The sequence below is a fragment of the Diabrotica undecimpunctata genome, chromosome 9 (genome assembly GCF_040954645.1).
Source record: "Diabrotica undecimpunctata isolate CICGRU chromosome 9, icDiaUnde3, whole genome shotgun sequence".
NCBI classification, from domain to species: domain Eukaryota; kingdom Metazoa; phylum Arthropoda; class Insecta; order Coleoptera; family Chrysomelidae; genus Diabrotica; species Diabrotica undecimpunctata.
The window spans coordinates 58,348,062-58,365,554 of record NC_092811.1 but is presented as its reverse complement, the minus strand read 5'-3'; the positions used below and the strand labels follow the sequence as shown (position 1 = coordinate 58,365,554).

At 33.1% G+C, this 17,493-nt stretch overlaps 1 protein-coding gene across 1 annotated transcript; it reads right to left on the bottom strand.

The window, feature by feature from the left end:
• Positions 1–1,431: 1,431 nt before the first annotated feature.
• On the bottom strand, positions 1,432–9,161 carry LOC140450878 (uncharacterized). The gene is made up of 4 exons (XM_072544560.1): positions 4,764–9,161; positions 3,115–4,565; positions 2,706–3,062; positions 1,432–1,594 (listed from the first exon to the last, which is right to left on the bottom strand). The coding sequence occupies exons 1-4, from the start codon at positions 4,872–4,874 to the stop codon at positions 1,432–1,434; spliced, it is 2,082 nt and encodes a 693-aa protein (XP_072400661.1). The 5' UTR covers positions 4,875–9,161.
• Between the last annotated feature and the right edge of the window lie 8,332 nt (positions 9,162–17,493).

Here is a 17,493-nt window from a genome sequence, read left to right as displayed (position 1 = left end):
GTCCATAGCAAAGTAGCTTTCGAATTAAGTAGAGAGCTGCAGAAGAGTTTGTTGTGGAACTCTGAGGACCTTATCTTTATTTAGAAATACTTTTTGAGTAAATGAGACTGGTTCAATAACAAGCGGTGCAAGTAAAACTAACTCACTAACATATATTAATAAACTTATTATTCTCCTGGTGTAACAGTGATGCTACTAACTTCATAAATCCAACGGTCTGTGACTAATTGGTCGTAAGCAAAGCTATTAATACCACGAAAAAAAAATAGTTAAAGCAGCACATATTTTACAAGCTTATTTGTAATAAACATTACGCCAGTGTGGGCTTTTTATTTAAAATATCGGTGTATAATTATGCAATAAGGAGTAGAGTACTAACTGAAATTCAGACAAGATATTTACTGAATTTCTATGACGTGAAAAGTGGTACATCAACATCAAGGATTTGCAACACTAAGGACGATTTCTTATACATATTAGTTTCAGATCCCACTGCAGAATCACTACGTTCATAACGTAGTTCATCAAATTCACATTTTTTACATAGGGGAGGGTGGGGTAGATTTGGACATTATTTTTCAGTAGGGAATATTTTCAAGATATTTTAATAATTTATGACAGATAATGTACAAGTCCATAGTTGTATTTGTTGTCTTTGAATATTTATCGACGAAACTACGAATAAGCCAGTCAAACAGAGAAAATACAAATTTTCTTCAACAGTGTATTTGTCCAATTGTACCCCACCATGGGGCAGATTTGTACAGCTGTGGGGCATATTTGAACCATTCAGATAATTATTTGTCTAAGCCTAATCAAAAAATAATACACAAAGTACTTACGAATATATTTATTGCCTCCTGATCACTGTGCACATCTATATCAGAATCTGAATTGCACTCTGACATCGTAGCGCTTAAGTCAGATTCTGAGGAACTAGAGTGATGATTTTTTCTTTGGTCTTTTTTTAGCCTTCTTTTGTGCAGGTTTTAATTTTTCACTGTTATTAATTTTTCTTTTTACAACTTTGACTCGTTTGTCATCCTGTCCTTCTCTTCAACTTCTACCCCATTCTTTTCTGGTGTACTAGTATATATGCATGACTTTCTCTTTTTTCTACCACGCCTATTCTGCTTTGGTTGCAATGTAGGAAATGGTCGAATATCTACTAATTTTGCACATTTAGGAGATTGTGCTACTCCTAGGTAAGAAGCTTCGCTGAAAACATTTGTTAGTGTTATGTATTTTAATTAAAAGAACTTTATTCATGAACATATCAACATCAACAACCGTTGACATCTGTCTGTCATGATTCTTCTTTTTTTGGTTGCCGCAGACAACATTCACATTTCTCCCCTTGTTTTTTATTAAAGGTCTAGCCTGCGAGTTGGTTTTATAACTCTACCAAACCTAGACATTTTTGGAGTATCATTATTTTTTAGTCACTTTTGGAGAAGCAATTTTTGGTGTGTGATTAGATTCACATATAACACTTGGTGGCACTGATATTGGTGTTAACTCACTTTTTGGGGAATCAACTGTTAAGATTGGAGGAACACTGGGAATATTGCTACACATTTCTTGTTCTGGGCCCCTATAATTGGTAATATAAAAGATTATTACTTATATTAGGTACTATATTGGTATGTGAATAAGTTGGATCGCCCATATCACTTCTGAAAGAGTCTGCATGAACAAATTTGATAAGAGATCCAACTTGTACTAAATAAGTACAATAACTTAATATTTTCATAACCTCCCCTTTGCCAAAGCTTGGTATGCTTATTTTTTACATAAACTGGTTCATTCAATTTAAATAATTTTCTCTGACTGCATTTTGTGAACCACCTTTAGCATATTTGCTATGGCCAGAGGGTTTGATTAAGTCAAATCTGGTTCTTGGTTTTAAATAAATAAAAATACTTTCAGATTGTGTCATATTTTTTGATGTAGAAGGGATGTTTCTATAAGCGAAAAACTTATAATTTAAGCAAAATTTGTTGTTTAATTATCTCTTCCCCTTTTACGGAAAATAAAGCCTTTTTTAAATCTTTCTTTACTAACTGAACAGCTCTTTCAGCAACGCCATTGCTGGGTGGATGACCTGGAGGTGATTTTATTGGAGTTATACCATTTGACTGACAAAAAGAAACATTCTACTGAATTAAAGGGTGGACCTCCATCTGAAACTAGTTCTACTGGAAGACCAAAAATTGAAAAGGTTTCCTTTAACTTTGAAATGGTTTCTGACGCAATGGTATTGTTATCCATTAATTTGACATCTAACCATTTCGATTTTTAGTCATACATGAGCAAAAATGTATGGTTAAACAACTTTAGGAAATCAACAAATATTCTATAAAAATTAGGAGGTGATTCTGGCCAATACATATGATCATTACTTCTAGTGAAATTTTGATTTTCCTGGCAGATAAGGGAAAGTAGCCTAATTTCGGATACCATTTACAATTAGTGTCATATTTTTCACCTAATAACACATTTTAAACTTTTATCTACTCAAGAGTACTTGCAGAGTAATATAGAAACTAATTTTATTATCATAGACAATTTATTGAAAATCTTTTTTACAAAAAATATTGTTCAATAAAATTAGTGCTTTTGTATGTCAAAAATTTTAGGGCTCCTAATTTCGGATACCCTATCCGAAATTAAGACACCATTTTGTTCATCATAAGAATAGTTACACATCTTGACAAAAGTCGCAAATATAGGTTTTCTTCTTATCAGCATTGGCGCACATCTCATGACACCACTTGAAGCACTTTATACACCTTATCCACTTCTCACCGTGTGTATCTTCGGAATATAAACTGTCACAAAACATACATTCTGTGTCTCCATCTTCATCGTCTACATCCATATCAGAATCATCATCCAAAATAAGGTCATCACCAGGATGTGAAGTGTCACTACTACTCGATTCAATTTTTTTCTTTTGCTTTTTTTGGCGTGGAGTTTTTTTTCTGTTGACTTGATTTAATTCGTTGCTTATTTTTGGTTTCTTTTCTTTCAAAGACTTTTTTCTTTCTTGTTCGGCTACACTTCGTTCAAGTTCATCTTTATAAGGTGTACTAGTTATTATCCAACTAGAACCTTTTCGAGGATTTTTTTGTTTGTGAGGTATAACTGCAAGAAGGCAGTGGACTAATATCCTCAGCTCTTATCATAGTTGCCGTAGTTTCAGTTGCATTTCCATTGGATGATTTATTTGTTAAGTTATGTTTTGGAGGTGTTCTTTCGATAATGCTTTGTGGTTCTGGTCTTGACTGACCTCTTGTTGGTAATACTTCCCCATGATTTTGATTTATGGGTGGTGGTGTTCTTTCTCTTTGTCTCTCCATTATAAAATCGTGATCAGAAAAGTTATTTTTATTAAAAGGATATATTCCAGATTTGCGAAAACCATTCGCGGAAATTTCTGCAGTAGCACTTTTCAAATATGCCGGGCACATAAGCTTACAAATTTGATACGAGTTTATGGTGCGTCCAGGATTTTGCCTTAACCACATCTCAATTTGTTGCGAATAATATGTTTTAAATGGTGACATAAAAGACAAATCTAGAGGTTGTAGTTTGTGTGAACTGTGCGGCGGGATACACAAAATTGTAACGAAATTTGCACGTCCTGCTTCTATCACATCTATATTTCTTGTGTGGCTGTAGTGACCATCAAGAATAAGCAGCACTGGGTCTTCACGGGATGGTTTCACGTGAGCTACGAAATGCTGTAGCCATTGGGAAAAAATGTGCTGCTGAATCCAACCTGATGGATGGCAAGCTGCAATAGAGCCAGGCGGCGATCCATCTAATAATTCCACTTTCATGTTCTTTCTTGGAAACACGAATAATGGAGGGACAAACCCACCAGCAGCATTCATACAAAATACAACAGTAACTAATGCGCCTCTTTCAGTCGCGGTAACAGATCCAACCTGTTTTTTTCCTTTTAATGTTATAACACGAGTATTCTTGGACTGAACCGTTGTTATGCCGCTTTCATCAACGTTATAAACTCTTGCGGGGTTGAAGTTAACTTTTTCCATTGACGTTTCTAAAAGATCATAGAATCTGCTGACATTTTCTGGGGTAAATCCCTTAATTCGGGCTTTCGAGATTCCTTGTGGTTTTCTAAGGGACAAAACTGCGTTTCGCCTCATAAATCCCCTTAACCATTTTTTACCGGCAGATTCGGCATGGGCAAATGGATGACGAAGACCATTTCGTAAAGCTATTTGATATGCAAGTCTCTTGATATCAGCGGTCCCAATTCCGTAAAATCGCCGGTCCATTTCTAGGCAATACGAGACTAAATCTGCTTCCATTTCTGCAGAAAGTACTGGTCTTCTTCCAATTTTAACAGCAACCAACTGCTCCGGAGTTTTATTTTCTTGCTTAACATAATCTTCCAGAGTTGATTTCGGAACAGCAAATAACTTCGAGGCTTTAAGATACCCCATTTCCTTTCCCCTGACGGCACGGATAGCACGTATCATTCGGTCTGGATCCCATTGTTTATGTTTTTTACTTGTTTTTGGCATTTTCTTCTAAAAAGAAACAAAAGTTTTTATGCTAACATGATCATCAATTTAAGGTTCCTAATTTCGGATATCCGAAATTATGGGACTTGTACTATCCGAAATTAGGAATTTTTTATTTTTAAGGTTAGGGCTCTCTAATTTATATGTGATTAAAATCTGCTTTAAATTAGTAGCAAAATCAAATAAAACAGGTTTCTAGCTTACCCCTGCCAAAAGATCAAACTTCAAACAGGAATAAAAACACGAAAAAATAGGCTTTGAAATACGACCGAAAAAAAACTGCACAATAACGTTTGGTGGTTTCGGCACTGCCATCTAACGGGGAGCAGCTCTACTACCTAAACAATTTAAGATAATGTTCTCTGTGGTATTCAGCGTGACATACGTATAGGTTTCTGTTCGCAAATAAAGAAACTTTTTTAGATACACCGCTATCCGAAATTAAGACACTATCCGAAATTAGGCTACTTTCCTCTATCACATGAAATTTTTCAATATCATCATTTAGGTTTAGCCACCAACAATATGACCTAATTAGTAATTTGGTTCGTACAATACCAAAATGTTGCTCATGAAAAACTTTTAAAATTTCAAGTCTTAACGACTGAGGAATTACAACCCTATTCATAATTTAAGTTAATCATCCTCAACACTATTAGGCCAACCTGACAAAATAAGGTCCTTGACTTTCAGAAGTAATGAATCTTTATTAGTAGCTTTTTTAATATCATCTGCATTCAATGGTATTTCCTTAATTAAGCTAAACGAAAAAATATAGTCATTGACTTCAGTTTGTTGTTTTAAAGGTAACCGTGACAACCCGTCGGCGTTGGCAATAGTTTCCTTTTTTGTAAATAATATCGTGTCTGTAACCTGACAAAGCTAGCGCTCATCGAGTAATTCTAGCAGCAGCAGTTGTTGGGATATTTTTATTTTTTGCAAAAATAAATTGAAGTGGTTGATGGTCTGAAATAAGGGTAAATTTACGACCATAGAGATATTTATGAAACTTTTTGACTGCAAATATTAAAGCTAAAACCTCCCGTTCTAAATTACTATACTTTTGTTCAGTTGGTAGAGGGTGCTAGAGGCAAATAGTATAGGTTTTTCAATACCATCAATAATATGACTCAATACAGCTCCCACACCATAGCCACTGGAATCACATGTCACATAAATAGGTAAAGTTGGGTCATAGTGTGTCAACAGACTATCTGAGGTTAACAAGTCCTTACTGAGTCCAAAGATGTCTTCACATTAATCAGTCCATTCTTTAGAAAATACATCAGGTTTGCAAATATACAATGGCTTTAATTTTGATGACAACATTGGAATAAATTTGATATAATAATTTAATAACCCAAGATAAGATTTCAATTCAGTAAGGTTTGTTAGGGACGGAGCAGACTTTATTGCTTGCATTTTTTCCTCAGTAGGATGGATACCTGACGAATCAATATAATGACCTAAGAATTCCACTCTATCTTTAAAGAATTTACATTTTTTATGATTGACTTTGACATTATATTGCTCAAGTCTTTTAAGGACTTCAATCACATTTTGATAACATTCCTCTAATGTTTTTCCATAACATAAGATATCATCCAAGTAACATTTTGTGTTTTCCAACCCCACCAGAATATTATCCATAACAGTTTGGAAAATTCCAGGGGCCGAACTAATACCAAAAGTTAACCTGTTATAGGCAAAAAGTGCCAAGTGTGTATTTATGACTAACAGTTCCTTGGACTTGTCACCTACTTTAAGCTGTTGGTATGCCCCTTTCAAATCAATGACTGAAAAATATTCCATTCCAATATATCCACTTAAGCAAGCATAGATATCTTCGGGAAGTGGCAAAACACAATGATCTTTATCAAGAGCTGGATTCACAGTTTGTTTAAAATCAACACAAATTCTAATATGAGAACTGTCTTTTTTTGGCGCAACTACTATTGGACTTGCCCATTACTAAAATTAATTTTTTTAATATACCCGAATCACACATTGTTTTTAATTCTGACTCTACTTTGCTTTTCAATGCAAATGGTATAACGTAAGCTCTATGAAACACAGGTTTTGCTTCCCCCCTTTAGATTCAATTCAACTTTAAAGTTTTTGATACAGGACTGTGACTCATCATTAAAAACTTTTTGAAAATCTTTTTTTAAAGACAATACCAACTTCTCAATTTTTGAGCTTACCTCTGACATTCCGCCTGATTCACCTGAAAGCTTTTGACATATATTTGACACTGTGTACTTACTAGACTGATTTTTAACATTTACCTGACTATCTGACAAACATATTAACTTCAAATGGCAACTGCTTACTAGAACTACTTGACTGACATGGCTCATACAAAGATTCATTCAACTGTGACCCAAACTGACAACACTCAGTTGAAATCTCCTGTCCATCCACAAACTTAGTAGTTGAATCTATCATGTTTAGACAGTCAACCGACAACTTATGTTTCCAGTCTGGGCTTAGTACATTTAGCCAATTTCGACCAAGCAGTGGTGTAAATTTATGACTGCTATTCAAAATTACTAATGGTAAACTTACTATTTTGTCCTTGACTGGTACAAACACATCAGTCACCCCCACAATCTTAACACCTTCTCCCGTTAACACTTTTAACCTATACTTAACACTGTACAACTTCAATTCTGGTAGGTATTTTTTAGAGTCTGTAATGTGCATGACAGTTCTACAAGTTCCACTGTCTATGTCAAATTTAATCTTACCTTCTATGTTCAATGTTATCTGAGCTGGTTTTTCATCTTGGCTCTCGTTTATCGTTGCCAAAAACCCTACAACTAGGTCATCATCACTCGTAGATGTCTCCTCTGATTCATCCAGTTTATTGACTTTCTCAGTTCTGCACGCACGACTGGTATGACCTTTTATTTTGCATTTAAAGCATTCCCACACTTTTCTGGATCATGCTTTCGGACTCCACATCGATAACATGGCTTCGCTTTTTGACTGTCTTTCTTAAACACAGTGGCACTATTTGACTTTTTTTTGATTTTTAAAAGTAAGATAAAGGCACCAATGGTGAACACTATAAGGAAGACGCAACATGAATTCTTAAAAAGTAAAATACTTCCCAGCAAACAGACCGACGTGTTAATGACGTGAATTTTGGGTACGTTTGTCACCAATATACGTAAATTGCTTAAGTGAATTTCACGTGAAAATTTGGTTGGAATGTCACATTGAAAATACGTATTTACATTACGTGAATAACTCGTCTTCAATAGACGTGTTATTTACCTTATATTGCAATAAAATGTTTCGGGAAATTCACGTTGAAAACACGTGTTGATTCACGTTACTTTTAGGGAATGTATATATTAGTTTTCACGTGAAAAATACGTCCTCAGTTCACGTAAATAATTCGTCTTTAATTTACTTATGAATCACGTAATTATTATTCTCACATATATTATTATGATATAAATAAAACAAGCACATGAAGTATTAACAATGTATTTATTTAGTAGAATTTAGTGACTTAAAAACATTTGTCTTGCATAATTACTATACAAGGTAAGGCATCGAAAACTAAAGACCAAAAGACACATTAAAAATATGCAAAAACAGGTCTATTTTTATTTCGAGGAGGACACTTGTTTTTCCTAATTGCACCATCGCCACTTCAACCCTCGAACAGTGACGTGAACAACCCCTAAAATTTAAATAGAGAATATACCAAATCACCTCTTTTGGGAAAGCGTTATGTAATTTAAAGTGTGTCACCTCATTTTACAGCTATTTTTATTACCAATTCAAAGCAGTAAATAATATTATCCTGAAATCATATTAAGTGAAAATAAGACTGAAAAGTGCGATTCTGTTAAGTCTTTAACTTTTTAGGTAATTTCACTTTTAAAATATAATTTCTGGATAATATTATTTCTTGTTTTGAATTGCCAATAAAAATAACTCACATGAGGTGTCCCACTTTAAATTATGTAACGATTATTTTTCCCACAAGAGGGCGTTAAAATCGGAATTTTGTTCAACAATATTGGTTCCTTCTGAACTCAACATAAAATTACCTTTTTAAATATGTGCTACACTTGGTACATTTACTATTTAAATTTTAGGGGTTCTTCGCACACAACTGCTCGAGGGTTGTAGTATCGATGCTGCAATTAGGAAAAATAAGTATCTCCGTTGAAATAAAAATCGATCTTTTCTCGCATTTTTTATTTTTTAAAAGTGTCTTAAAGATATTAGGTCTGTTTCGTTTTCGATCGCACACCCTGTATAATCTAGTTACATGCCTGCATAGTTTAAAAACAATCCCAGAACCTAATAATACTGCCGTCCTAACATGAAAGGTCCTATCTGCAAAATTTAGGTTTTGAGAAAATCAAGTTTTTGTTTCTTTTCATTGTATAACGCTTGGTAATTTAAAGAAGTCTTTATGTTTTATTTTATATATTATGTCGGAGAATAGAATTTAATTGCTAGTCAGAATTTTGTTTTATTCTTTCCAGATTAGTCGATTTTTGATTAAATTGCCACTTAGGACAATTTAGCTTAGTGTATCTGAAGTACGTTTTTTTGTATTACTTACTAAAATTGTCCTAAATAAAACTAAAATTCAAATTAACTGAACACTCTTAATTTTATTATACTAAGTTTTATAAAATAATAGAACAAAAAATAGTATTCCTCAAGAATGGAGATCAAGGGAATGGGAATTAATTTATGAAACATAACACTAAAATTAACAACCAAAGTGATAACAAATAAACTGAATGAAATTATAACACAGCCAGAAGAACCACAAGGATTTAGGTCGGGAAGATTATGCATCGACGCTATATTTATAATGAGGCAAATGCAAGAGAAATCATTAGAATACAACAAACCGGCATATCTATGTTTCGTGAACCTTAAGAAGGCATTTGACTGGGTTAAACTAAAAGACGTTATCCACTTACTGTACGCAAGAGAGATACCTCCAGGAATAATCAAAACGATCAAAAATATCTACCAAAAAAACACAATAAAAGTAGAAGAACTAACCGACCCTATTGTAACTGGCAATGGGATAAGGCAGGGATATTCTATGAGTCCTTTATTATTTAACCTGATTATGGATGAAATAACTAAAAAAGGATACCAAATGGTAGAAAAACAACTTAAAATAATCTACTATGTAGACGACGCAATACTGATCTCTCAAAGTGAAGATGATTTACAACTTAAGCTGCACCAATTTAATATAATCGCCAGAAAAATGTTAATTTACCCAAAAAAGACAAAATGCATGCTTACAACAGCAAATTTACTAAGATGTAAATTGGAGCTGGAAGGTAAGATAATTGGAGAAGTGATGGAGTTTAAATATCTAGGCATCACATTATCTAGCTACGGAAAGCTCGAAACTGAAAAGGAAGTTCAAGTGAATAGAGCAAACAGTGCCGCATGCTGCCTGAATGAAACAATATGAAGAAATAAAAATATCGGAAAAGAAATGAACGACAAAATTTACAAAACAGTCATCAGACCAATAATGGCATACGCAGCAGAAACAAGACATGACACAGAGAGGACAAAGAGGATGTTAGAAACAGAAGAGATGAAAACACTTAGAAACATTGATGGCAAAACACTATGTGATAGAGCTAAGATAAGATACAGAGTACAGAGATACAATGTATATGCAAGGTGAGGTACATCAGACAAACTAAGAACTGTGTAAGAAATACAAGAGTAGAATGGAACGATCATACAAGCCGAATGACAACAAATAGAGTAGTAAATACGGCAAGAGACGGTTCCCCAATAAGAAGACAATCAGTTGGAAGACCACGAAATCGATGAGATCAGTAGGAAGACCACGAAAACAATGAAACGGCAACTTACTGGAGGTACATTGAAAAACAGACAGAGTCATGTCTATATAAAAAGAAGAAGAAGTTTTAAAACTTAGTACACAATTTACATCCTAATATATGTAACATAAATGATAATAGTTAGATTCGAAACTAGAATCCGACTCATTTCCATTTATATTATTGTCGAATTTATTGGACGTCCCAGGTGCATAATCTGGATCATTCTCGCTTTTGGCTAAATACCATACGTTTACACCTATCGCTGTTCTGGCTACTACATGCTGCATTGCTACAACCAGAAAATATAGACGCATGTGCGTCTATATCTTTTGCTACTACTACAAACAATAATTACGATCAGTTATTGCTTATACCTAAGGTAACATTATTAAACTTACCCTTCATCCATTTCTCACAATATATTTACTTAAAATTCCAAAAAGCATGAGAGTATTCCCAATGTCTGACAATAAAAAATTTTTGTTTCCCCTTTCCTTAAAATCCCCTTTTTAATTAATTATTTGAAGTTATGTTACACACATGCTTATATCATACTAGGCAAAAATTGTCCTAAATGATGCCGCTCAGTATAAAATACTAGCTTAAATAGTCCTAACTGCATTTTTAAAGTCAAAACGGACAATTTTTCTTAGTATATGTGAGATAGGACAATTTATATTAGTAAACATGGCTTTTTAGTCAGTTAGGATAAACCATTTAGGTATATAATAAGGCACTTAAGACGCTTATAGGACAATTTCATTTTGTACATACATAGATAATATGTTTACGAATGCCGTGAGCCAATAAAGTCATTTTACCAAATTTTGCAGATAGGACTTTTCATGTTAGGACGGCAGAATAACATACTAAAAAACATTAAAATAAAGATTTTTTGGTACATTTGTCTTGTATAATTAACTTCAAGTTACATCTCTTCTTAGTTTCAATAGTTTTACTTTACCACACTACCGTGGTAAGTATGGAATAGTGATAAAGTATGATAATGCCTAAGAATACATACTAAATTAACATTTAATAATTGATTCTAAGTAAATTAGTAAATTTTTATTTTGAAAACATACAACTGCTGTTAAATGATAAACAAATTAGTATAACACAATAGTAAGGCCTAGAGTATGGTAATAATTAGAAATTTTAAATACTACACAATAAGTTTTTTCACATGCTTCTAAATTTATTTATTATGTTCATTCAATGAATGTACAATGGGAAATGATACCCACTGATTATCATCTAACTGAAGGACAATACATTTTACAATTACGTTTTCATTTAGTGGCCAAATAGTTAAATTTTCAGATAAATCAGAAACTAGGTATATATTTAAACGCTCTGAAGAAAAAGGGTAATTATACCAGGCAGACTTTGATTTAAATACTCTTGTTATAATCTTTACCAATTTCTGGTTATCACAAACTATGTTTTGAATCTGCATTATATCTGAATTATACATAATGTAACAATCTGCATTGGAATGAGAAATTATTGACAATGTTATCTCACTGAAAATTACCTGTTTATATTGTACAGAAAAAAGGTGTTTAGAAAGTAAAGGGCCACTACAATGTTTCATTTTAAGTTGTGTTTTTTTTATTTCATTCGGCTCTAAAATGACACTATTAGCTTCTATCAATCTATTACATATTTGTGCTAAAGGATTAGTTGTTGATTTGACCAACCGTTTAATTTGATTTAAGGCATTTTCAAATGGGAATGCTGAAAACTGGTCAAGAGGACCATAATGAAGAACATCATCACTTAAATGGCACAAATAATGAATATTATAAACTAAATATATCTGACCATAAATTTTTGAACAATGTGTAACAAAGGTTTTTAAAAGAGTATCTGCATAATTTACTCCAATATCTGACAAGCGTTGTTTTGATATTAATATACTTATCGCACAGTGCAGTAACAAAAAATGTTCGTAAATAGCAACAGGTATGGTACCTTTTAAAACCACTGGCCCTAAATATAAAAGAAACGTTCTAAATTCAGTAGCTTTCCATCGTGCCAGTTCTGAAAGTGACCGGGATTTCCTATTAAATTCGATAGGAATGGACTTACAAAAATGTTCTAAAGTCTCAGATATTTTTTGAACTTTAGAACTACACAACCTAACCTTTAGTGGCCCACTTGTCCAAGTATGCAACAGCTTTCTGACTACACCTAAGCACACTGTATGCATATAGTCAATAGGAAACTTGGATACCAATCTAATTGAAAGTTTCACCAAAGGTGAAATACCTGTATGATGATCATCATCTGTCTGTCGCAAAAAACTATCATCAGTACGTTTTTGACTTGTAACAGACTTGAGAACTATTCGACCGTCAATATAGTCTCCTACTTCGATGCATTTTTCACAAGAAGAATATCCATTATGGGACTTAATACATTTTAGAAATGAACGTGCTGGTGCATCGCAAATAAATGCAAACACTTTAATTTCATACAATTTGCCTTTAAAGCAAAATGTATTATCAATTAAATGTTTTAATTTAGATATAAAATCATCAAGAAAAAGATTCAAAGGCTGCGGTTTAGAAGATCCATAAAATATTCCAATAGAAAAAGGTTTACTATTAAAATTTTTTATTTGGCCTAAAATTGGCCATAGCTGACTATTGCAACTTTTATATAGAGGTAATCCATCGATATTAAAAGCTATTTCAATTACAGATTCAGTCGTGTTCTAGTTCTGATACGAATCGGACGTGCCTATCGACAAAGCGGAACGAAATTAAACTGTTTTCGTTTAAAAATTGTGTTTTTATAAATCTGCAGATTAGGTGTAAAAATAAAATTAGATTGTGAGTTTTAAGAACAATTAAATGGACCAGTTAGTCGGGGGGAAACCCCCAGACGACCCAGTGCCCCCAGATATACGTCAAAAAAATACAAATGATATACAAACAACAACAGCAATGACCATCGATAACGATAACACATCGAAAGAAAGACAGGAGTTTTTGTATGTAAGTACTGATTTAGGCCCGTATCATATTTATGTTGAGAATAATTCGGACGAATTTAAAGGTAAATTAAATGCTCTTAAAATCGGAGATATTATTCTTTCTAACTTTTCGGAGATAGACAATAAAATTATAAGTATCGATTCTATAGGTCGGAATAGGGTTAGGATCAAGTTAAAGGATTATAAATCAGCAAATTTTCTAATAAATAATAAAAACGAAAATATTTTTGTTAAAAATAACTTTGTATTGTATATCCCAAAATTTATTCTTCATAGACAAGGTGTTATTAGAGATATAGAAAAAGATTTTTCAGAGGCGTACATAAAAGATAAAATAAGACAATTTGATCAACATTGCACTTTTGAAGTATCTAATGTCAAAAGAATAAAACGTAAAGTAGAAAAAATTACGGATGAAGGTAAAATAGTAGAATATGTACCCACAAAGTCTTGCATTGTTATTTTCAAATCACAAATCTTACCAAAATATATTTCTATTAATAAAGTTATCAAGGAGGTAGAGCCGTATAACCAGAAAGTATTATTATGTTATAACTGCCTCCGTTTTGGTCATCTGGGAGGTCAGTGTCGAAGTAAACCAAGATGCAGCAAATGTCAGGAGTCCCATACCACACAAGATTGTAAAAATTCAGATTACATACCACGGTGCTTTAACTGTCAAGGAAATCATCTTACTACTAATTTGTCTGCTTGTCCAGAATTTAAAAGACAAAAAATTGTAAAGGAAACCATGAGCTCTTGCAATATTAATTTCTTTGATGCAAATAAACAGGTCCCAAAAAATACGTACGCAAACATAGTCGCTCATAATACTTCTGCCATGGAAAGTGGTCAAATATCCTCGACAAATTATTCCCAACGGCCTCAATCTGGACCTACCCCTTCTAGTACAATACAGTATCATTCCTCTCAACCTCAGTACTCACAGTCCCACAATTTACAACCCAAATCCTATAATAACAATTTTACTAATTATATGTTTTCTTCTCCTACAACTTCAAACCCAAACAAAAGGCACAGACCAACCAGCCCTGATCCCATTGAAATTTCAAGAAAAGAAATACTTACTCAACCAAAAACCTCTTTTGTCTCGGGGGGAATTTTTAATAGTCAACATTATTTAAAAAACTCAGCCGGAGTAAAATTACAATCAGAGGAATTAAATGCAACAATAAGTTTAGTTTTAGAAGTAGTTCTCAATATTATAAGTAATATAAAACAAACAAACAATTTCGATGTATCAAAATCTGAAATTGTGGAATTAATTAGTAAACATGTAAACCATACCTTGTCTTCAAATTCGCAGACACAAACGCGAACATAAATTTGCTGCAATGGAACTGTCGTTCAGCAGTAGCTAATAAAGTAAATCTAGAATATCTGCTATATCAAAATAATATTTCCATAGCATTGCTTTCAGAAACGTGGTTTAAATCAAAATACTATTATAATTTTAAAGGTTACAATTGCTTTAGATCAGATCGGGCAGACGGTTATGGTGGAACTGCCATTTTATTAAAATCAAACTTAAGATGCGAAGAAATAAATCTTAAAAATAGATATCCTTTCACTCACAAATGTATTTCAGTTAAAATTCTCCGAGGTAAAAATCCCATCAATATTGTGTCAGTTTACATTGAACCAAAGACCAAGATATCTGAAAGTCAATGGTTGGAATTCTTTAAAGACATACCTAAACCGTTTATTATTGGTGGGGATTTTAACTCCCACAGTATTGCATGGGGCTGCGAAATTGAAGACAGCTATGGTAAAAAACTTTTAGAATGTATTGATCATTGTAATTTGATATGCTTGAATGATGGATCGCCCACATTAGCAACTAGTAAGAGTCCATCCGCTATTGACTTAACCTTTTGTACACAAGATATTTCAAAATTTTTTACTTGGAGAGTCCTACAGGACCCTCATGGATCCAATCATCTTCCGATTATCATTAACATGGAAACAGATCATATAACTTCATTTACAGCTCAAAACTATCACAAGATCTGGAATCTTAACAAGGCCGATTGGAAATTATACACATCTGTACTAGAAGCTGTAAATCCTCCTGGAAACTATCAAACTCTAATAGCAAACATTAATAAAGCAGCCAATTTAGCAATACCAAAGTTTTCATCTAACGGAACACATAAGAGACGAATTTCGAACCAATGGTGGTGTGAAAGTTGCAAAACCGCCGCTGATAACCGAAAAATTGCATATGGAAAATATAAACAAGATCCTACAAGAAATAATTTAGTTGAATTTAAGAGACTTGACGCTGTCGCAAAAAAACTTTTCAAACAAAAGAAAAAACAGAATTGGGTAGAATACTGCGAAAGCCTAAATTCAAAAACACAAATCAGTGAAGTGTGGAAGAAAGTAAACACTTTTAAAAACCGCAAACAGTCCAACAAGATTCCAATAGATCCAGAATCCAGCTGGCTAGATGAATTTCATAAGAAAATATCTCCACAGTGGGTACCTTCACAACATTTTCCAGAATACAGCGAAACAGTGTCAAGAGATAGGTTTGGCTTAGAAGAACCATTTAAAATGTGGGAGTTAGAGCGAGTACTTAGTCAACAAAATAGCAGTGCTCCAGGTAAAGACAATATTTCATATTCCATGATATACCATATTCCTCACCACTATAAAATATCATTATTAAATATTTTTAATGACATTTGGAATGATACGTCACAAATTCCAGACAGCTGGAAGGAATATATTCTAATACCTATTAAAAAACCTGGTAAGCCAGAAAATTGCAGTAGATCATATAGACCAATATCCTTAGCCTCTTGCTTCCTAAAGACGTTAGAAAGGTTAATAAAAAATAGAATTGAACATTGGTTAGAGCAAGAACATATTCTCCCAAAATCTCAGTATGGATTTCGAAAATCAAAATCAACCCAAGATGCCATAACTGCCTTAGTCTCATCCATACTAATAAACTTTACTGATAATATGTATACTATGGCTGCTTTTCTTGATGTCTCCTCTGCATTCGATACCGTTAACTTGGACATTATGCATAAAAAGCTATTAGACATCGGCTTCCCCATCACCATAGCTAGTTTTCTGAGGACATTGTACACTAATAGATCAACTTTTTTAAAAATCAACCATTCCATCTCTCCACCACGTCTTACGAATATAGGACTTCCACAGGGTAGCATATTAAGCCCAATACTATTTATTTTATATAATATGGATATAGAAAATTGTATTAATAGCCCAACAAAAATTATTCAATATGCTGATGATGTAGTAGTTTACACAGCCCACAAATCATTGGATATATGTAAAAATAATTTTGATCTCTCAATTAAAGCTGTTCTTAATCACTATGAAAATATTGGTTTAGATATATCAGAATCTAAAACTGAAATTTGTATTTTCTCTAGAAAACATCAAATTCCACAAGGGCATCTGGAAGTAGGTCAAATTCAGTTCCCTATTAAAAATTGTATAAAATATCTCGGTACTTATTTAGACAGAAAACTCCTATGGAAGGATCAAATTCATCATGTCATAAAAAAGTCTGAAAATGCAATGAACATTCTAAGAGCCTTTTGTAGAACTAACTGGGGCGCTGATCCAAATGTAGCACTTTTATTTTACCGTACTATGATTCGTCCCATTTTCGATTACAGTTGTCATTTATATGGAACTGCCGCAAACACACATTTAAATAAATTAGAAATACAAAAAAATAAATGCCTTCGGCTTTGTCTTGGATATTTGAATTCTACACCTGTTAATATAATGGAAGTTGAGGCGATAGAACCACCTCTGAAATTTCGACGGGAGTTTTTAAGTGATAAATTCATTACTAGAGCCATAGGGAAAAATACTAACTATCTACAGGATATTCATATTTTATCAATTTTAGATCTAACTCATAAATATTGGACAAAGAAAAAATGTTCTCTTCTGGTAAATAGTTACCTGAGGATATCTCAATACCGACATACTTTCTATACGTATGAAAATCAAGTTTCACCTATGTATTCCCATATATTAGAAGAGCTTTTTT